A 21,261-nucleotide genomic window follows, 5' to 3' on the forward strand; every position below is an offset into this window, starting at 1 on the left:
CCACCAGATTCCGGCCATTGTCACACACTACGAAGCCCGGCTGGAGATTCGCTGGCAGAAACCACACGTCGCTCTCCTGCTTGATGGCATTCCAGAGCTCCTGCGCTGTGTGGCTTCGATTCCCCAAATAAATTAATTTCAGTACAGCCTGTTGACGTTTGGCCACGGCTGTGCTCATATCGGTCATAACAGGCTCCTGCTGCGCTGTTTCAGAGGAACTTGAGTAGGAGGAGGAGTCAATGTGTACAGACTGGATTCCTGCAATCCGTGGAGTTGGCAGAACACGTAGAGCGCCACTCTCCAGATCTGTACCCGGCTCCACAAAATTGACCCAATGGGCAGTGAGGGAAAGGCATCGTCCCTGTCCATGGTTACTGGTCCACACATCGGTGGTCAGGTGGACCTTGCTACTGACGGCGTTTAGTAGCGCATGTTTTATGTTTGCCTCCACATCTTTCTGCAGGGCAGGGACGGCTCACCTGCTGAAATAAAAGCGGCTGGGCACGGTGTATTGTGGGACTGCCAATGCCATGAAGTCCCGGAAGGTGTCAGTCTCCACCAGCCTGAATGACAGCATTTCAAGTGCCAGTAGTTTGGCAATGCCAGCATTCAGAGCCTGTGCTCGGGGATGGTTTGCCGAGTATGGCCGCCTTTTCTCCCATGCCTGTTCAACCGATGGCTGTCGAGTGGCCTGGGAGAGTGAGGATGACTTGGAACGTGGTGCTGTGGGTGTAATGTCACAGGGTCTCCGGACAACAGTGCCAGAGGTTCTTCCTTGGCAATCCTGTGAGGAAGCCGAACCAGCTGTGTGTGAGCTGGAGGAAGAAGCCCCAACACGAGCTGAAGAGGTGGCAGGTGGTGCTGTACGTTGGCCTACGTCTTCAGTGTGTTATGATGAGCCACCGAAGGAGGAAAAAACAAAATACCAGCTAAGCCCAGAAAAACCAGAGAGGTTGGCAGCTATCGGATTGCAGACCCCTGAACCTATCCACAACAACTAGCAGTAGCCGTGGGGGGTTCCTACGGTGCCCTAGACCCCTCGATCACAGCCGGAGAGCTACATAGCCTAAAGACAGAAAGGGGAAAAACTAAACTGCCCCAGAGCAGACCCCAAAGCAATAGGCAGCCCCCAACATATAATGACGGTGAAGCAAGATGAAAACACTAACACAGATAGAAAGATAGGTTGAGCAAATGATGGGGCCCAAGCTAACTACATAGGACAGGATAGGAAAGCTGCTGTCTGCCATCCGCAAAAACCCTATCAAAATGAGCCAACTGACTGATAGGAAAAACAGGCCCTGAAGTCACTAGGCTTCAAAAGACTATATCAGCACTCAGGTATATTCTGAAGACAGAGCAAAAGATCAACAGATCAGAGACAAAAATGGAATTCAGCTCACCCCCGGCCGGGGATGGCAGAACTCCCAAAAAACAAGGCAAACAAAAACAAAACTGAAGAGTACAAAGCAGAGCAGAAAAACTTAGCTTTGAGACGCAGGAATCAACTGGTCTCCAAGAATCCAGCAGGAAAATCACCAGCCAGGAAGAAGGGCGTCAGCAGCCTTATATCCAGTCAATTCAAGCCACCCAGTTATTATCTAGCTGCCCAAGTGTTTGGTAATCAGTCTCACTACCTTCCTTCACCAGAGGAGGGAGTTCATCAGACCTCAATGGTGAAGGGAAAAATGAACTCATAACATCAGTGTGTCTGTGTAACTCCACCTCGCGCTTGGTCCGCACATGTTTCCACATATTAGTGGTATTGAGGTTGCTGACATTTTCCCCTCTTTTGACTCTCTGATGACACAGCTTGCATTTGACAAAGCAAATGTCATCTGCAACTGTGTCAAAAAAGGACCACGCACTGCAAGTCTTGGGAGCGCCCGTTTTGCCTTTTGAAAGTGGAATGCTCCTAACGGGTGCCGAAGAGGAGGCTACAGGCAACCAAGTCTGCCCCCTCCCTCTCCCTCCGGTTTTGGCCGTTCGGGGAATCTCTTCCTCAGAGCTGCTCCCACCACCTTCCTGTTCCTCACGCCATGATGGGTCAAGGACCTCATCATCTACACTCCCCTCTTCAAACACCTGCTTCTCCTGGGTTGTCTCGCCAGCACCGTACGCACCAGAAAGTGGTAACTCATCATCTGATGCGTACTGAGGTGTGCTGACCATAGGCACTGGCCCACCCGCCTCTTCAGATTCAGAGGGACAAAGAAGTTGCGCATCACTGCATACTCCCTCTTCTTCACATTCTGGAATGCTGCTTGGCTGGCCCCCTCTTTCCAAACCAACAGATTCCGAGAACAGAAGTAGAGACTGTGATGGCTGCCTGGGCACTTTGGCAGGTGGTGAAGAGACAGATGATTGCTCTTCGGTGCTCTGGCCCTGAGAGGATGTGGAAGTAATTGAAGTCGATGCGTTAGCTGCCATTCATCCGACAACGGCTTCAATTTGTTCCTCCCGCAGCAGTGGCGTACGGTGAGGTCCTACAAAGCTGCGCATAAAGGACTGTTGCCTGCTAAAACTGGGGGATGCTGACTCACTGGTGCCAACAGCAGGCACAGAATCCCCACGTCCTCTCCCTGCAGAATCCCCACGTCCTCTCCCTGCTGAAACTCCATGCCCATGGCCACGTGCCTTACTCCCTGCCTTCTTCATCTTGCTAGACTGAGAAAGATAGGCAGAAAAGTACAAAGGGGGGCCTTAGTGTGCTTATTCCTGAACAGCTGGTTACAGGTATAAGAAACACTAATTTTATGAAGTGTGTGTCGACTACACTTTAATGGGAGCTAATGTGGCCTACACAACTTTCAAATGTAGTGTTTGGTGAACTTTGTTGTTTTTTTTTGGGGGGGGAAACTAAAAGGATGTGACCAAATATTTGAAAGTCAGAGTATCACCAACTTTCTAGAGCTATTACAATGCAGGCAGGTAACCTACAATGCAAAAGATGAGGCTCCAAAAAAATTGGGTAATACTAATCTGGCTGCAGCTGAAGGGCACAAGCCAGGAAAAAGGCTCCTCTATCTACTCCTATATAGTGTTTGCAACCAACCAATGTAGATGGATAGGGATGGATGCACACTAATAGGAGAAGAAAAATGAGCTGCAATTAAAGAAAAATGTGTGAGGCAGTGACGCACGCTGAACGGCCTACAACCAGACGTTGCTGCAGGACACACTACTCAGCGTGAGCTGCACTCACACACAATTAGAGACCTCTCAGACAGCCGTGAAAAGTGCAGCTAAGTGGGCACTAGCACTGAAAGGCTGCAGAAAGGCTCCGCTGTGCACCCCTAGAGTGTTTGCAACCACCATATATGGATACGGATGGATGCACACTAATAGGAGGAAAAAATGAGCTGCAATAAAAGAAAAATGTGTGAGGCAGTGACACACTGAGCGGCCTCCAACCAGACGTAGCTGCAGGACACACTACTCAGCGTGAGCTGCACTCACACAGTCAGAGACCTCTCAGACAGCCGTGAACAGTGCAGCTAAGTGGGCACTAGCACTGAAAGGCTGCAGAAAGGCTCCGCTGTGTACTGCTAGAGTGTTTGCAACCACCGTATATGGATATGGATGGATGCACACTAATAGGAGAAAAAATGAGCTGCAATAAAAGAAAAATGTGTGAGGCAGTGACACGCTGAGCGGCCTACAACCAGACGTAGCTGCAGGACACACTACTCAGCGTGAGCTGCACTCACACACAGTCAGAGACCTCTCAGACAGCCTAGAACAGTGCAGCTAAGTGGGCACTAGCACTGAAAGGCTGCAGAAAGGCTCCGCTGTCTACTACTAGTGTTTGCAACCAACGTATATGGATACGGATGGAAGCACACTAGATAGAATTCTTTAAAAATAAGCAGCTCAAAGAGAAAAATATGTATGAGGCAGCAGTGAGGCACGCTGGGCGGCCTACAACCAGACGTGGCTGCAGGACCCACTCCACAGCGTGAGCTGCACTCACACAGCCCTTGCAGACAGCTGTGAACACTGCTGCTAGGGAAAAGAAAGCTGCAGTGGTGGTTTATGTAGCCTGGGTAAAGCACAATATTGTTTTCAGAATCGCTATTTCTAACTGTCCCTCACAGTCTTCAACAGCAGCCTGTCCCTAACTGAATTCACAGCAGAGTGACCAGAAATGGCGGCGGCAGTGGCTTTTATAGTGCATCATGACATCATTTCAGCAGCCAATCACAGCCATGCCAATAGTTAACATGCCTACATGCCTAACAGGATGTGCCCACACTTCTGAGGATTCCCATTGGCTGAATCAAAGCGAGTGGGCTGATAGCATTATGGGAACTTCCAATTCCAGTATCCGATATGAAAAAAGTATTGGAAGTCAGTATCAGAATTCCGATACAGCTAATATCGGCCGATACCCGATAATTGCGGTATCGGAAAGCTCAACACTAATTATAACCATCAGTGAATTAATTTATAAAATGGAATTACTTTATGGGGATTTCGACTATTCTGGTTTTCTGTCATTTAGTTATATTAGGGCTTCTGCATATGGTGTGTCCAATCTCATCTGGGATGTGTTCCTGCTGTCCAGCTGGAGTAATCTGCTCCCTACTTCAGCCAATTGGTAAGTACCACACCCTACTAAAGCACAAAGCACATGGCCGGAATCTGCCAGAGACAGCGCTGTTCTCCTCTGGTTCAGTCCTCTGTGCTCAGCTTGCGGCTTGTGTATTTATCTCCTGTTGTGACCATGGCCCGTTTACTGATTACTCTTGTGTCTTCTGATTCTGTATTCTGTCCTTCTGGTTCTGACCCAGCTACCTGACTATTCTTCTTGGCATCTAGGCATCTAACACCACAGAATAGCAGGTAACACCATGGTCCAAGCCTAGGGGTCCCAGTGTAAGTCCAGATTCCATGTAAGGGTGTTAGATGAGCAAGGCAATTCTTGGGATATGGAAAGCAGAGAAGATAGAGCCAAGCATGTTCATGGTGGACATCTCTTGAGCTGCCAGGTGACCATGAACAGTGCTCCCAATACATTGTGTCTGCAAACTATTCCAGCTAGATCTGCATTCAAATAGCTAAATGGCGCTCCTTCCCTTCTGAACACTGCCATGTGCCCAGAGAGTAGTGTACAATCGTATGTAGGTTATAGTGCGAAGCTGGAAAATAATTTGTAAGATCCATTTGTTTTCTATTATCCTTTGTGAAGAATTCCAAACTTACCACCACATAAAGTGACACACATCAGATATTAAAAATGGGGCCTGATTAGGAACTACTGAGATGATCAAACTCCAGTCTCCATCAGTAATAAATGAGCAGCTAGTGGTGAAACCTCTCTGGGGTAATTAGAGTATGGGGCTCGGTGACGTCACAATCTAAACTATCGTAAGCTCCAATATTTTCTGTCAGAGGAGTTTCATGAAGAAATATTACACATTTATAGAGAACTGTGTATAATAGTGCAGAGCTGAGAGGTCTTAAAGTGAACCTGTCAGCAGGATTGTGCTCAGTAACCAACAGACACTGTCAGGTCAGCGCCGTTATACTGATTACAATGATACCTGGTGATGAAATCCGTCTTGTGGTTGTTGTTTAATCTGTATTTGTAGTTTTCAGTTAATGAGATTCTCGTGCTCTGGGGCGGGGCTGTGGGTGGGGCTGTGGGCGGGGCTTTCTGTGGTGCTCTGATTACATATTCATCTGTATTGGCTTATGACAGGTCGCTGATCCCTCACTGACCTGCCCCCATTATTACATAATGCATATAATAGCATTGATATTACTGTTGATAATGCCTATAATATTGTGGCTATTGTGAGGCTTAGAAAAAAAATATTTACATCCAGCAAAATGTCACCGGCGATGGCGACGCCTGTGTGGCGCCCCTGAAGGTTCAGTCGCCACAGAGGTACTGCACCTCCTCCTGAGGTGTGGTGCCCCACCATCCAGATAAGGTGGAAGCTCCTGACCACACTACAACACTTGCACCCCTCACCACAAAGTAGTGTAGCAAAGCCACATTGCGCCTCCCTGGTTGGAACACGAAACATGCTATGAGGCGGGTGGATTTAGAATACATAAATGAGCGGGAAAGTTTAGGATTTCAGTTCAGTGAATTCAGTGAGGCATTCAGTCGGAGAGTGTGAGAGAGAGAAGATCCCTGAGAGGGATGGAGGAAGGAGTGCTGCAGCAGACCTCAGTGATCTGAGCCTACTGGCACGGGAAAGGAAAGAAAGAGAAAGAGATTGAACGGAAACCTGACTTTTCATAAGAAGGAAAGACTAGTACGGAACATGAGGAGTAAAAGAGAACAGAGGACGTGGGTTAGAGGAGAGCCCTTCCTAGAAGTTCTAAGCGCAAGGCTGGGGCCCGGTCCCCGAGGTTGTTTGGATACTAATGGTCCTGCAACAGAAACCGGAGGAGTCTGCGCTACTCCCATCTCAGACTTGGGGGCACAACAGCAACATTGATAGTGAGCCGGGACTAGGAAGCAAGGAGTCCCTGAAGCAGGCTACAGCTGTCTGCCGTGTGAGGAAAGTTCATAAGAACATCGGCCAGGAGGAACTCCAGTGTAACTCAGTCCTGGGAGTACTTCACTTATAGGCGCTATAAGAGGAGACGTTCAGAAAGGCACATGTTGGCGGAGTGTTGGAAAGGAGCATCCTATCTTGCCTGGGGGTTGACTGAGCCCCTGACCCGGAGGACACGGCACGTAGGCAGGCACCTGTTTGCACAACAGACTGTGAGTAAAGCTATAGAACTACATGCCCCAGTGTCCTCCATTTATTCCTGCGCCAACACACCCCACACCGCTACATCTGGGTACCAGCTTCTACACTGCCTGCGCCTCTCCTCTACCCCCAGATCTACACTGCCCTGGGACTACAGCTCCACCTGTGGGGAGCTGCACCATCTTGGCTGCAACACACCACCAGCCCCAGAGGATCTGCATGCAGCGTCGGCCTAACACCTCACCTGCCGAACACCACAGGTGGTGTCACGAACTATTCATCTATCAACTACATTTCACCATTCATCCCCCCTTCTACTTGGGCGCCCAGCACCACGGACCGGGTCACCGCTGCTGTGACACATCCTGCTGATACCAACCTGGTACCGAGTACCCCACAGCCCTGGGAGGGCGACCCGCCTGCGCAGTAGCATCTATAAGTAAGAGATAGAGGCTACTGGACAGGGGCCGCCGGTGACATTTTGCTGGATGTAATTTTCCTTCTAAGCCTCACAATAGCCACAATATTATAGGCATTATCTATATATATATTTACCTTAAATTGTCTGTCATCCACTTCCGTCTGGATGTCCTCAAATCCCACAATCCACCGCGCCGCACCGGAAGTAAGCCAACCGCTATATTGGAATACCAAAGTGATGGGTATTCCAATAAGGCACCCGCTGGTGATACCAGGCCCTTCCTCAGTACCACCAGCAGGATACCGCCGGGACCCTCCCGCCACCACTGGACCCGCCGCTGCCTGCCCACCCACCTCTGTCACAGCCGGCAGGAAAGACCGCGGCTTTCGGCCTGTGCTGGAGGTGGGGTGCGGGCGCCATCTGGTGACGCCGCACCCCATCTCCAGCACAGGCCGCAAGCCACGGTCTTTCCTGCCAGCTGGCACCCCCTGCCGCTGCCTGCCCACCATGTACATACACACACACGTACTCACATACACACACACGGACTCACTCACACACACACACATACTCACACATTTCCAGCACAGGCCGCAAACCACCCTCTTTCCTGCCGGCTGTGACTGCACGGAGGTGGGTGCGCAGGCAGCTGCGGGACACATACACCCACATGTACACACACACACACTTCACTCTCGATGCGATAACATCGGGCACACCTCTAGTCAACAATAATATCAATGCTATTATATGCATTATGTAATAATGGGGGCAGGTCAGTGAGGGATCAGCGACCTCTCATAAGCCAATACAGATGAATATGTAATCAGAGCACCACATAAAGCCCCTCCCACAGCCCCGCCCACAGCCCCGCCCCAGAGCACGAGAATCTCATTAACTGAAAACTACAAATACAGATTACACAACAGTAAACCAGAGTTGCCCTCATTTATGGGGGACCATTGGAGCTACTATGGATCCTGAGCAGAAGATTAGAGAGAATAATATTGCTCCCCATTTCAGGAGAGATTGTGCAGTAATCTGAATTCCTTAGGATCAAAAACAATGTAATGTATGACGTGGAGTGAATCCATGACACCAGGGCTGGAGCCAACACATCTCCTGCAGGCGGGAATAAATGTATATTACAGCCATCAGCCACGCACAGCTTAGAGATCTATCATGGCACAGGTGGAATGTTTATCCTGGAGATTATCACAATCCTCCTTGAAGTTAGTTGGTTTTAATACAAATTGAAAAGTCAGGATAAAGGGAAACTCTGCTGTTATTGGACAGAAATTCACACTTAGCCTAAATGTGCAGTGAGGTTATGTGCACACGTTGCGGAATTCCCGCGGAAGTTACCGCGAGAATTCCGGAATTTTATTCCGCGGGAAAATCGCATTTTAAATTCCCACGATTTTCCCACGGAAAACTAGCGTTTTGCAAGCGTAATTAGCTTGCAGAATGCTAGCGTTTTCCAAGCAATATGTAGCATCGCTTGGAGAACTGATGGACAGGTTGGTCACACTCGTCAAACATAGTGTTTGACTAGCGTGACCAACTTTTTACTGTTGAGGCTATGCGGCATCAATAGTAAAAGATCTAATGTTAGAAATAGTAAAAAAAAAAAAAATATATATAAAAAAAAAATCGGCCATATTCACCTTCCGGCGTCCCGTGCAGCGCCCCCAGGCCTCCACGATCCTCCGGCAGGTCCCGTTCCCAGTGATGCATTGCGGCAATGACCTTTGACGTCGCTACATGATCGCGACACGCGACGTCAGCAAACGCATCGCAATGCATCACTGGGAACGGGAGCTGCCGCGTGTATCGCTGAGGCCTGGGGACGCTGCGCGGGACGCCGGAAGGTGAATATAACCCAATTTTTTTATTTTAATTCTATTTTTTACAGGGATATGGTACCCAGAGCCTGGAGGACAGTCTCCTCTCCTCCGGACCGTGGGTACCATCCGCAAATGTTCTGCTTACTTTTCGCATGGTGGGCACAGCCACATGCGGAAAGTAAGCAGAACAATACATTCCTATGTGGGCGGAATCGCCGCGATTCCGCAAATTAATGAGCATGCTGCGGATTTTACCACGAATCGACTCCGTCGCGGGAAAAGCCACAGCATTCGCGCAGCATTGCGGAATCCCATAGGATTGCATGGGTTGCTGTTTTTTCGCATTTTCGCGATGTGTGAACGCAGCCTTAATGTTGTTAATCATAAAAGGGAAGTTTGGCCAGAAAGACTGGACCTGGTCTTGTAGGGACCATGAGACATTCAGCAGCACAGAAGGGAGAGAAGATTCATCCGATAAGATCTCAGGGATCTAGGAAGCCAACAGCATCATTACCCTCCGCTTTCTCTTATAGGCCCAGCATAAGATTTTTCTTCAAGTGATTTTCTATCTTGTCAGCACATTCTACGTACGCTGTCATTTGGCTTTATAGTTACAGATCTGGGCAGGTAACGGTCAGCGTCTCCTAATGTGAAGGAGAGAATGGCTAATTCCTGTCTCTTTGTCTTGAGAATAAACTTCAGTTGTGTGCAAGCCTTTACTGAGAAAAGAGCAGATATGTAAGGCCGGGATCACACTACTGTGTGTGATGCGAGAAACTCGCACGAGTCTGTTGCATCAACAGCCATGTATTTCTATGCAGCCGCAGCTCCGGTCCTGAGTACAGGCGGCAGCGCCGGATGTTGATGCGAGAGACTCATGCGTTTCTTGTATCACACACGGTAGTGTGATTACGGCCTAACTGTGTTCGGTGTGACTCTTTAAGCGTGCACTCGGCCTATATTGGGTCAGGTACAAGCAATCATATAGATCTCGCTTTAAGGGATCACCCTCACACTAATCCCAGGGGGTAGGTGGATCCTCCAGGTCGTAAGTTCCATGGAAAAGGGCTTTCAATGCCCAAAGTCATTTGAACAGTTTTGGGTGGAGGAGAATGTTGTGGTCTAGAGGCAAAATGGTGATCATGGTAATACGGCCGGACTACACCACCGATAAAGCAGCCACAGCCGGTGACTGAGAGGAATCTGTGACTTCTCTGCATTCAGTGGTTACTACTCACCTGGGTAGTCATATGTGGGAATCTCCTCTTTACACCGCTCATCACCCCTCACATATGTCTCTGTAGGATTAATATGGGTCAGATCTTCACCCTGAAACAAATATTGTAAAAGTCACCGACAGATGGAGAAGTCCCATCTATGATCAGCTCTAATCCTGCCATCTCCACCGTTCTCATTACACAAGTATAAAACATATAATACTGGTGGATAAAACAAGACTGAGCACAAGACCTTCACAGCCGTCTACACATCATAGGGGAGACCTCCTGACACCTTCTCTCCATCTACCTGATGATCCTGAGGAGCACTGGGATCTTCTTGTTTACAGTCCTGTGGAAGAAGACGGGGACATCTCTCTGGTGTTGTCCTCTTACTGGATAGATCTGGAGGAAACACATACAGGGACTGAATTCATTCTCTACATACAGATAATTATAGGCCGTGTGTATTTAGTCCTGTCTATTACCTGGTGATGTGAGGGGCTGGGGAACCTCCATTATGACGTCCTTGTACAGATCTCTGTGTCCTTCTAAATACTCCCACTCCTCCATGGAGAAATAGACAGCGACATCCTGACACCTTATAGGAACCTGACACATACAATGATACCGTCATCCCCCCGATCCCTTCATAGTGTTACTGTGTAATGTCCCAGCATTCCCAGCAGTGTCACCTCTCCAGTCAGCAGCTCAATCATCTTGTAGATGAGTTCTAGAATCTTCTGGTCATTGATGTCCTCATGGATCAGGGGGAGAGGTGGAGGCCCCGTGATTGGGCTCAGGGGTCTTCCCCATCCCTCAGACACAGGGTCCTGACAGTGATCACTAGAGGTCTTCTTCACCACTGTGTAATCCTGGTTATGGAGAGACACATTAATAAATCTCACTACAGACATTTCCAGAGTCCTCACCTCTCCAGTTCTGTCCATCTGTTATTCCCATAGATAAGAATGATGTAATGTGACGTCATCAGAATCTCTCACCTCTCCAGTGAGACGGAAGAGGATCTCTAGGGTGAGGTGTAATATCCTCTCCGCCATCTTGTCTCTGTCCATATCCATCTTTGATGGGAAAATCAGGAAAATTCTCTTTTGTAGAAGATCTTCACTGAGAGGATCCGATATTGTAGAGACCTGAATGAGAAGCAGATGATCCGATGTAACATCATAAGAATCCTGTGTAATAATACAATGACAGCAGCAATCTGCAGAGTCGGGAGATATGACTCTGACAAATATATATATATACATACACATATCTATCTATATATATAATTTCACCAAAGAAAGTAAGGACTGCAGTACTCACTGATTGAAAGTCCGTAGTTTATTTGTAGTAAAAGTGTAAAACTTCATGGCCGGGAGGCTGAAGAAAGGAGTGAGCAAACTCTGACGACGGCCTAACAGCGCTTCCACGGGTCAGCTATATATAATCGTCTAATTCTGTCTGTAACGGAAATCCGGCGTCGCTGATTGGTCGCGCCTGGGGACATCACTGAAGGTGGAGGAAGATGGCGCCCGCAGCAATCCTCCACAGGAACTTCACCAACAATGTGCCCTGCCTTAACTTGAGCAGAGGAGGGCGAAAACCCCCCGGTCAGCAAGGGGCAAGCCTAAGGCAGGACGCACATGCTGTTCAGAAGGAAATCTCCCCACCGCCTGAACACCGGGTAGCGGTGACGTCACCACAGAGTAGGAAGATGGCGCGTGCAGCAGGCAGAGACGGAACCTTCACCAGCGGTGTGCCCATGGAAAACAAGGTCAGATGAGGGTCCAGCCCCCCCGGTCTGCAAGGAGCAATCTCAAAGTCGATCCCAGAAGCCTTTCCAAAGCAATTTTCTACACCGCCCGAACATACAGTGGGGCAAAAAAGTATTTAGTCAGTCAGCAATAGTGCAAGTTCCACCATTTAAAAAGATGAGAGGCGTCTGTAATTTACATCATAGTTAGACCTCAACTATGGGAGACAAACTGAGAAAAAAAAAATCCAGAAAATCACATTGTCTGTTTTTTTTTCATTTTATTTGCATATTATGGTGGAAAATAAGTATTTGGTCAGAAACAAAATTTAATCTCAATACTTTGTGATATATCCTTTGTTGGCAATGACAGAGGTCAAACGTTTTCTGTAAGTCTTCACAAGGTTGCCACACACTGTTGTTGGTATGTTGGCCCATTCCTCCATGCAGATCTCCTCTAGAGCAGTGATGTTTTTGGCTTTTCGCTTGGCAACACGGACTTTCAACTCCCTCCAAAGGTTTTCTATAGGGTTGAGATCTGGAGACTGGCTAGGCCACTCCAGGACCTTGAAATGCTTCTTACGAAGCCACTCCTTCGTTGCCCTGGCGGTGTGCTTTGGATCATTGTCATGTTGAAAGACCCAACCACGTTTCATCTTCAATGCCCTTGCTGATGGAAGGAGGTTTGCACTCAAAATCTCACGATACATGGCCCAATTCATTCTTTCATGTACCCGGATCAGTCGTCCTGGCCCCTTTGCAGAGAAACAGCCCCAAAGCATGATGTTTCCACCACCATGCTTTACAGTAGGTATGGTGTTTGATGGATGCAACTCAGTATTCTTTTTCCTCCAAACACGACAAGTTGTGTTTCTACCAAACAGTTCCAGTTTGGTTTCATAAGACCATAGGACATTCTCCCAAAACTCCTCTGGATCATCCAAATGCTCTCTAGCAAACTTCAGACGGGCCCGGACATGTACAGGCTTAAGCAGTGGGACACGTCTGGCACTGCAGGATCTGAGTCCATGGTGGCGTAGTGTGTTACTTATGGTAGGCCTTGTTACATTGGTCCCAGCTCTCTGCAGTTCATTCACTAGGTCCCCCCGCGTGGTTCTGGGATTTTTGCTCACCGTTCTTGTGATCATTCTGACCCCACGGGGTGGGATTTTGCGTGGAGCACCAGATCGAGGGAGATTATCAGTGGTCTTGTATGTCTTCCATTTTCTAATTATTGCTCCCACAGTTGATTTCTTCACTCCAAGCTGGTTGGCTATTGCAGATTCAGTCTTCCCAGCCTGGTGCAGGGCTACAATTTTGTTTCTGGTGTCCTTTGACAGCTCTTTGGTCTTCACCATAGTGGAGTTTGGAGTCAGACTGTTTGAGGGTGTGCACAGGTGTCTTTTTATACTGATAACAAGTTTAAACAGGTGCCATTACTACAGGTAATGAGTGGAGGAAAGAGGAGACTCTTAAAGAAGAAGTTACAGGTCTGTGAGAGCCAGAAATCTTGATTGCTTGTTTCTGACCAAATACTTATTTTCCACCATAATATGCAAATAAAATGAAAAAAAAAACAGACAATGTGATTTTCTGGATTTTTTTTTCTCCGTTTGTCTCCCATAGTTGAGGTCTACCTATGATGTAAATTACAGACGCCTCTCATCTTTTTAAGTGGTGGAACTTGCACTATTGCTGACTGACTGACTAAATACTTTTTTGCCCCACTGTATATATTTGGCAGAGTCTTAACTCCCGACTCTGCAGATTGCTGCTGTCGTTGTAGGCCCAGACCAGATGGTATGGAGATGAATGAGGGAGACCAAAGTTCAAAAACAGACTTTCCTTTGCTTAACAAGACCTTGATGTGAAGTATATACATCAGACGGCAGGCACAACACTTTATGAATGCGTCTTCTGCATTATGCAGTCAGGAACTTTCCGGTTACATGCGGCAGTACATAACCTTTGCTATAAGCCACAATAGTGCAGCAAACCTGAGCTAATGACCTCTTCCTGCTCTGTGTCTCCGCTATGTTCCCTGCCTGGAATCCGAATTCTTACTGCCATTATATCTTTGCTTTCCTTCAGAGCGTACCGTGCCGTGGTTCCCACACTGTCAGAACACAGCATGACCGCTCAGCTGTGATCGGAGGTAAAAAGTTAATCTCCAGTCACTGGTGTCAGCTCTAATCCTGCCATCTCCACCGTTCTCATTACACAAGTATAAAACATATAATACTGGTGGATAAAACAAGACTGAGCACAAGACCTTCACAGCCGTCTACACATCATAGGGGAGATCTCCTGACACCTTCTCTCCATCTACCTGATGATCCTGAGGAGCACTGGGATCTTCTTGGTTACAGTCCTGTGGAAGAAGAGGACGGGGACATCTCTCTGGTGTTGTCCTCTTACTGGATAGATCTGGAGGAAACACATACAGGGACTTCATTCTCTACATACAGATAATTATAGGCCGTGTGTATTTAGTCCTGTCTATTACCTGGAGATGTGAGGGGCTGGGGAACCTCCATTATGATGTTCTTGTACAGATCTCTGTGTCCTTCTAAATACTCCCACTCCTCCATGGAGAAATAGACAGCGACATCCTGACACCTTATAGGAACCTGACACATACAATGATACCGTCATCCCCCGATCCCTTCATACTGTTACTGTATAATGTCGGTCTGTCATACCAATTTTGTCGTTCTAAGGATAACATCTGAAATATGCCTGAAAATGATTCCCTGCTATAGATGCTTCATTATTATTATTACTATGCTTCACTATTACTATCACTCTGACAATCGATCTGCTTCATCCACAGGTATGTGTTCAGGCTGCAATACCATCATCACCCAGCTTTCCTGAACCCCAATCACCCCTGTACCTGTCTGCTATCACGGGTATATGTTATGGCTGCAATACCTTCTCCCTTTGCATTTCCTCTTGTGACTTTAATTAATCATCTCCTGTGTCTGCATCCAGTCTCCCTGCTGCTCCTCCCTTTCTGATCACACCTGGGCCCTTTCATGTGCTGTTAAGTTAGATTCAGACGTAGAGGTCTGTTTGACCTCGGTCTGTCTTTGCAAGGATGTTTTCTAAGGATAACATCTGAAATGAGCCTGAAGTGACCAGAAGGTGCGACTTAGGCTACTTTCACACTAGCGTCGGTATGGGCCCGTCACAATGCGTCGGGCCGACGTACCGATGCACATTGTGAAAGATTTGCACAACGGGGGCAGCGGATGCAGTTTTTCAACGCATCCGCTTCCCCATTGTAATGTCCAGGGAGGAGGGGGCCGAGTTTCGGCCGTGCACGCGTGGTCGAAAATGGCGGACACGACGCAGAAAAAAAAGTTACATGTAACGTTTTTGTGTGCGTCGCGGCCGCCAAAACACGACGCATCCGTCGCACGATGGATGCGACGTGTGGCCATACGTCGCAATGCGTCGCTAATGCAAGTCTATGGAGAAAAAACACATCCTGTGGGCAACTTTGCAGGATGCGTTTTTTCTCCAAAACTATGCATTGCGACGTACGTCACACGACGCTAGTGTGAAAGTAGCCTAACCGCTGCGTTTACATGTACTAAATTTCTTTTGCCTTCTAAATTACTCTCACCATGCTGACATACGCACTAACAGTTTTGACTCTACTACTCCCTACTCTCCTTCGCTATCCGCAAACCCCAGCACCTGCTAGCCAAATAATAATCTCTCCTTCCCTCTTGCCTCCCTACCTGACCTCCTCTGCTGACCTGCCCCTCGACCTCAGAGCTTTCCTAATACAAAACAAGCCACCCACCCTCCTTCTCCCACATGCTCTCCCTCTCTCTGCTTCTCCTCACTACTGGTGACATATCTCCCAACCCTGGACCCCCACAGCCCATACCTCCCATCATTACCCCCTTCTATCGTTCCCAAACCAACACAAACACCAGAAATCTTTCTCACCTCAAATTCGTGCCATTGACACCCACCACCCTGCTCCCACTCTTTGGATCACTCTGGAATGCCCGCTCCGTCTGCAATAAACTCCATGTGATTCACGACCTCTTTACCTCTCGTAATTTTTCCTTCCTTGGCCTCACCGAATATTTGCTGACACCCTCCGACACAGCCTCCCCTGCTGTGCTAGGTTACGGCGGCCTCCACTTCATCCATACTCCTCGCCCTGGCAACAGACATGGCGGAGGAGTGGGCCTTCTCCTTTCTTCCAACTGCACCTTCAACCCAATCCCACCTCTTCCCTGCCTTGTCCTCCCCTCTTTTGAAGTCCACTCTGTCCGCATCTACTCTCCCTCCAACCTCCAAGTGGCCATCATATACCGACCTCCAGGCCCGACCACTGCCTTCATTGACCAATTCTCCACCTGGCTCCTTCACTTTCTCTCTGCTGACATTCCCATCATCATCATGGGTGACTTCAACATCCCCATTGACACACACCATTCAGCAGCCTCCAAACTCCTGTCCCTTACTTCATCTTTTGGACTTACTCAGTGGTCCTCCTCAGCCACCCACACAGACGGACATACATACATTAGACCTGGCCTTCACCCGCCTCTGCTCTCTTTCTAACTTCACCACCTCCCATCTCCTTCTATCTGACCACCATCTACTCACTTTCTCATCCCTGTCCTCCTCACCTGTCACCGATGTCCAGAAGCATGCGCACCCCCACAGAAACCACACACATCTAGACACTCGCACACTCTCTGACTCTATTCTACCACTGTCCTCCATATCTTCACTTCATGACACTGACACTACTTTCTACAATGCCACTCTTGCATCCGCCATCAACTTGGTCGCCTGTTGTGAATTTGCTTTCTGGCCTGCTTTTGAGTACCCTAGGATCTGCGGTTTAGGCTGGTGAACTAAGACCTCAGGAGGCACCGCAGATCCTAGGGTACTCAAAAGCAGGCCAGAAAGCAAATTCACAACAGTTGTGGTCAGCCAGCCCCGGCGGGGGCTGTGCTGAATTTCCATCCTTATGTTACTGTTTGTGCCAGTTTGTTTTTGTCCCTTATTGGATTGGCCTCTTTTTGCTCTGCTTTCAGAATATACCAGAGTGCTGATATAGTGGGCGAAGTCTAGTGACTTCAGTATTTTTCTATCAGACGTGTTGGGCATTTTTTGCAGGGTTTTTTGCGTGATTGCAGACATAGTCTTTCCTTTCCTGTCTAGTCAGTGTGGGCCCCATCATTTGCTCAGTCTATTTTCCTACCTGCATTTGTGTTTTCATCTTGTCTCACCGACAATGTATGCTTGGGGGCTATCTATTCCTTTGGGGTCTGCTCTGGGGCAGTTTAGATTTCCCCTTTCTTGCTTTAGGCTTATTTAGTTCTCCGGCTGTGTCGAGGCGTCTAGAATCATCGTAGGTACGCTCCATGGCTACTGCTAGTTGGCCCCCTCCAACCTCCCTCATCTCTGCCGAGGACTTCGCGCACACTTCAAAACCAAGATAGACCAAACACGGCATGTCTTTATTGCTCAACCACCACAACCCCTTTGCACACCAGACCAATGCCCAAACCCCATAACCTCCCTATCTAACATCACTGAAGGGGAGCTTGCTCATCTTCTCTCCAAATCACACCTTACCACTTGTGCACTTGACCCTATGCCATCCCACCTCCTCCCCACCACACTTATCCCATCCTTAACCCACCTCTTCAACCTATCATTAACTTCTGGTACCTTCCCTTCTGCTTTCAAACATGCCACAATCACGCCTATCCTTAAAAAGCCAACCCTCGACCCAACAGCCACGTCCAGCTGTCGCCCAATATCGCTGCTCCCATTCGCTTCTAAACTCCTGGAGCAGCATGTCCACGCTGAACTTTCCTCCCACCTCTCATCTAACTTGCTCTTTGACAATCTACAATGTCGGTTCCGCCCCATCACTCCACTGAGACAGCCCTGACCAAAATTACTAACGACTTACTTACAGCCAAAGCTAACGGACAATACTCTATACTCCTCCTTCTAGACCTGTCCTCTGCTTTCAACACAGTTGACCACTGCCTCCTACCACAGATCCTCTCCTCCTTCGGCATCAAAGACCTCGCCCTATCCTGGATCTCCTCATACCTCTCCAACCGCACATTCAGCATCTCCCACTCCCACACTACCTCCTCATCCCACCCTCTCTCTGTTGGAGTCCCCCAAGGCTCTGCTCTAAGACCCCTACTCTTCTCAATCTATACACTTGGCCTGGGGCAACTCATAAAGTCCCACAGATTCCAGTACCACCTTTATGACGATGATACTCAGATCTACCTCTCTGGCCCAGACGTCACCTCTCTGCTCTACAGAATCCCGGAGTGTCTATCAGCCATAGTCTCCTTCTTCTCCTCTCGCTTCCTCAAACTCAATGTGGACAAATCTGAACTAGTCATCTTTCCCCCCATCTCACAAATCTTCCTTACCCGACCTTTCTATAACAATTGACATCACGCTTTCCCCCCTACCGGAGGTCCGCTGCCTCGGAGTAACCCTTGACTCTGCCCTGTCCTTCAAACCGCACATCCAAGCTCTCTCCACCTCCTGCCGCCTCCAGCTCAAAAATATTTTCAGAATCCGTCCCTTCCTCAACCTTCAATCTACTAAACTACTTGTGCATGCCCTCATCATCTCCCGCCTCGACTATTGCAACATCCTTTTCTGTGGCTTCCCTGCTAACACCCTTGCACCTCTCCAGTCCATCCTTAACTCTGCCGCCTGACTAATTCATCTCTCTCCTCACTACTCCTCCGCTTCTCCCCTCTGCAAATCTCTTCACTGGCTCCCATTCCCTCAGCATATCCAATTCAAATTACTAATACTGACCTACAAGGCCATCTATAACCGGTCTCCTACATATATCTCTGAACTAATCTCCCGATACCTTCCCTCACGTAATCTCTGGTCTTCCCAAGACCTCCTTCTCTCCTCCACGCTTAATCACTCCTCACCCAACCGCTTCCAAGACTTCTCCCGAATAGCCCCCATCCTCTGGAATTCCCTGCCCTAACACGTCCGACTATCATCCACACTCGGATCCTTCAGACGGAACCTGAAAACCCACCTCTTCAAAAAAGCCTACAGCCTGCAATGCTGGCTCCTCACCACTACTGGAGCTACCGCCTAACCATCACTGGAGCTGCTGCAACCCCCCAATCTACTGTCTCCTTCCCCACCATACTGTAGCATTTAAGCCCGAAAGGGAAGGGTTCTCTCTCCCCTCTGTATCAATCTGTCATTGTTAGTTTGCTTACTGTAAGTGATATCTGTAATTTGTATGTAACCCCTTCTCATGTACAGCACCATGGAATCAATGGTGCTCTATAAATAAATAATAATAATGCAGCATTCCCAGCAATGTCACCTCTCCAGTCAGCAGCTCAATCATCTTGTAGATGAGGTCTAGGTTCTTCTGGTGATTGATGTCCTCATGGATCAGGGGGTGAGGTGGAGGCCCCGTGATTGGGCTCAGGGGTCTTCCCCATCCCTCAGACACAGGGTCCTGACAGCGATCACTAGAGGTCTTCTTCACCACTGTGTAATCCTGGTTATGGAGAGACACATTAATAAATCTCACTACAGACATTTCCAGAGTCCTCACCTCTCCAGTTCTGTCCATCTGTTATTCCCATAGATAAGAATGATGTTATGTGACATCATCAGAATCTCTCACCTCTCCAGTGAGACGGAAGAGGATCTCTAGGGTGAGGTGTAATATCCTCTCCGCCATCTTGTCTCTGTCCATATCCATCCTTGATGGGTAAATCAGGAAAAATTCTCTTTTGTAGAAGATCTTCACTGAGAGGATCCGATATTGTAGAGACCTGAATGAGAAGAAGATGATCCGATGTAACATCATAAGAATCTGGTGTAATAATACAATTACTGGAGATAATAAGGGAAACATATGAGGAGATTTATTATCTTACAGGGTTTAGTTTTCTTCCCTGACATCTACTAATAAAACCTATATATTTAGGCCACAGACAACAAGCAGTTTCCTCCTCGGAGTCGGCAGCTGAACACGTTCCTCATAGACTCATCTTCCATAACGTGAATTCTCGTCTCATTACCGACACTGGAATCGGCATTAGCAATACTGCAGGAGATATTCATTACACGCGACATGAGAAATAACTCCTTCATGATGAGGACGACATCTTCATCTTCTACTGCGGCTCTAGAGACAGATTTGACCAGAGTCGGTCACTGCCTCCATCCCCACCGGCCGTCTATATGAAGGTTTCCCGTCTTCCCCGCACTGGAATCTTCTCTCACGTTAGATCTCAGCTCTGAGTCACACACAGAAGTTTGAGGCTTTTAGAAGAGATTTTTAGTTTCCACAATCACAACGGACAGAAATGATCTGATCCCAAAGTCTCCATGTACAGTGATTTATGGGGATTATTTCTGGCCTTAGGCTTTCCTATATTACAAGAAAAACTCCAGAAAAAGCCGATATTAAAATGTTTCTCAAGAAAATTGGCTCCAACAATTCTTGTAAAAATAAAAATAAAAACATAAAAATGCAGAAGACACATTTTAATATATTTTAACAAGTGAAACATTTTTTTTTACAAATTAACTCTTTTGGGCCCCAGAACATAGATGTACACCGCAGGGACGGCACAGATGAGGCTGCAACAAAAACCCTGACAGTTTAACCACTTACTGCAGTGAAAAGCAAACATGGCATCTAGGAAGGTGTGACAGAGTTTGGCTGAATGCCCCCCGCCCCCAAGTACTCGATAGTATGGGGCGGCCTAGTTACTCCGATACTTACATGCCTAATAATGGGGTCTGGGCTGCAATGTATGAAGGTCTATTAGGCCGGGCCAGAGGCAGCGTCCAATAAGTTACCTTATAACCCCCCAATACACAGTAGACTAATTTTCCATGAAAGCACTGATTTCGGGGGGGTTTGGCCGACCATATAATGTATTTGGGGGCCTCCCGACAGATGATGTCAGGGCAGAGAAGGATCTGGCATCCTGAATTTCAGAGGATAATCCATTTGTTCTTCCTGTAGATAATCCTCCGCTAGAGGAGTCTGGAGGCGACTCTCTCATACAGACCACAGGAAAGCTGGGGGAGTCGGGAGAGATCGCCGTCTGCCAAATGACCGTTCAGCCAACTCTGATCTCATGCGTATGGGGCCGTTAGTATTACACTGACAGGCAGTGATGATACACGGCACTACAGTAGTACAGGGCATCACCTGAGCCATCAGAGGCTTGTATGTTGTGTGATCGCACTGATCAGAGGGGTTTAAAAAAGGTTTAAA

The 21,261-nt window shown here is 48.0% G+C and overlaps 1 protein-coding gene across 1 annotated transcript in view; it reads right to left on the bottom strand.

Moving 5' to 3' along the window:
• LOC141072521 (uncharacterized) overlaps positions 1 to 21,261 on the bottom strand; it is a 92,381-nt gene that overhangs the window by 43,579 nt on the left and 27,541 nt on the right. The window contains exons 2-4 of the mRNA XM_073559793.1: positions 10,690 to 10,813; positions 10,512 to 10,606; positions 10,223 to 10,313 (exon numbers count right to left, since the gene is read on the bottom strand). Coding sequence (XP_073415894.1) covers positions 10,223 to 10,313; positions 10,512 to 10,606; positions 10,690 to 10,813 — 310 coding nt within the window. The remainder of the gene's footprint in view (positions 1 to 10,222; positions 10,314 to 10,511; positions 10,607 to 10,689; positions 10,814 to 21,261) is intronic.

Source organism: Dendrobates tinctorius, unplaced genomic scaffold (genome assembly GCF_039654945.1).
Source record: "Dendrobates tinctorius isolate UK_male_01 unplaced genomic scaffold, ASM3965494v1 ptg000274l, whole genome shotgun sequence".
NCBI classification, from domain to species: Eukaryota; Metazoa; Chordata; class Amphibia; order Anura; family Dendrobatidae; genus Dendrobates; species Dendrobates tinctorius.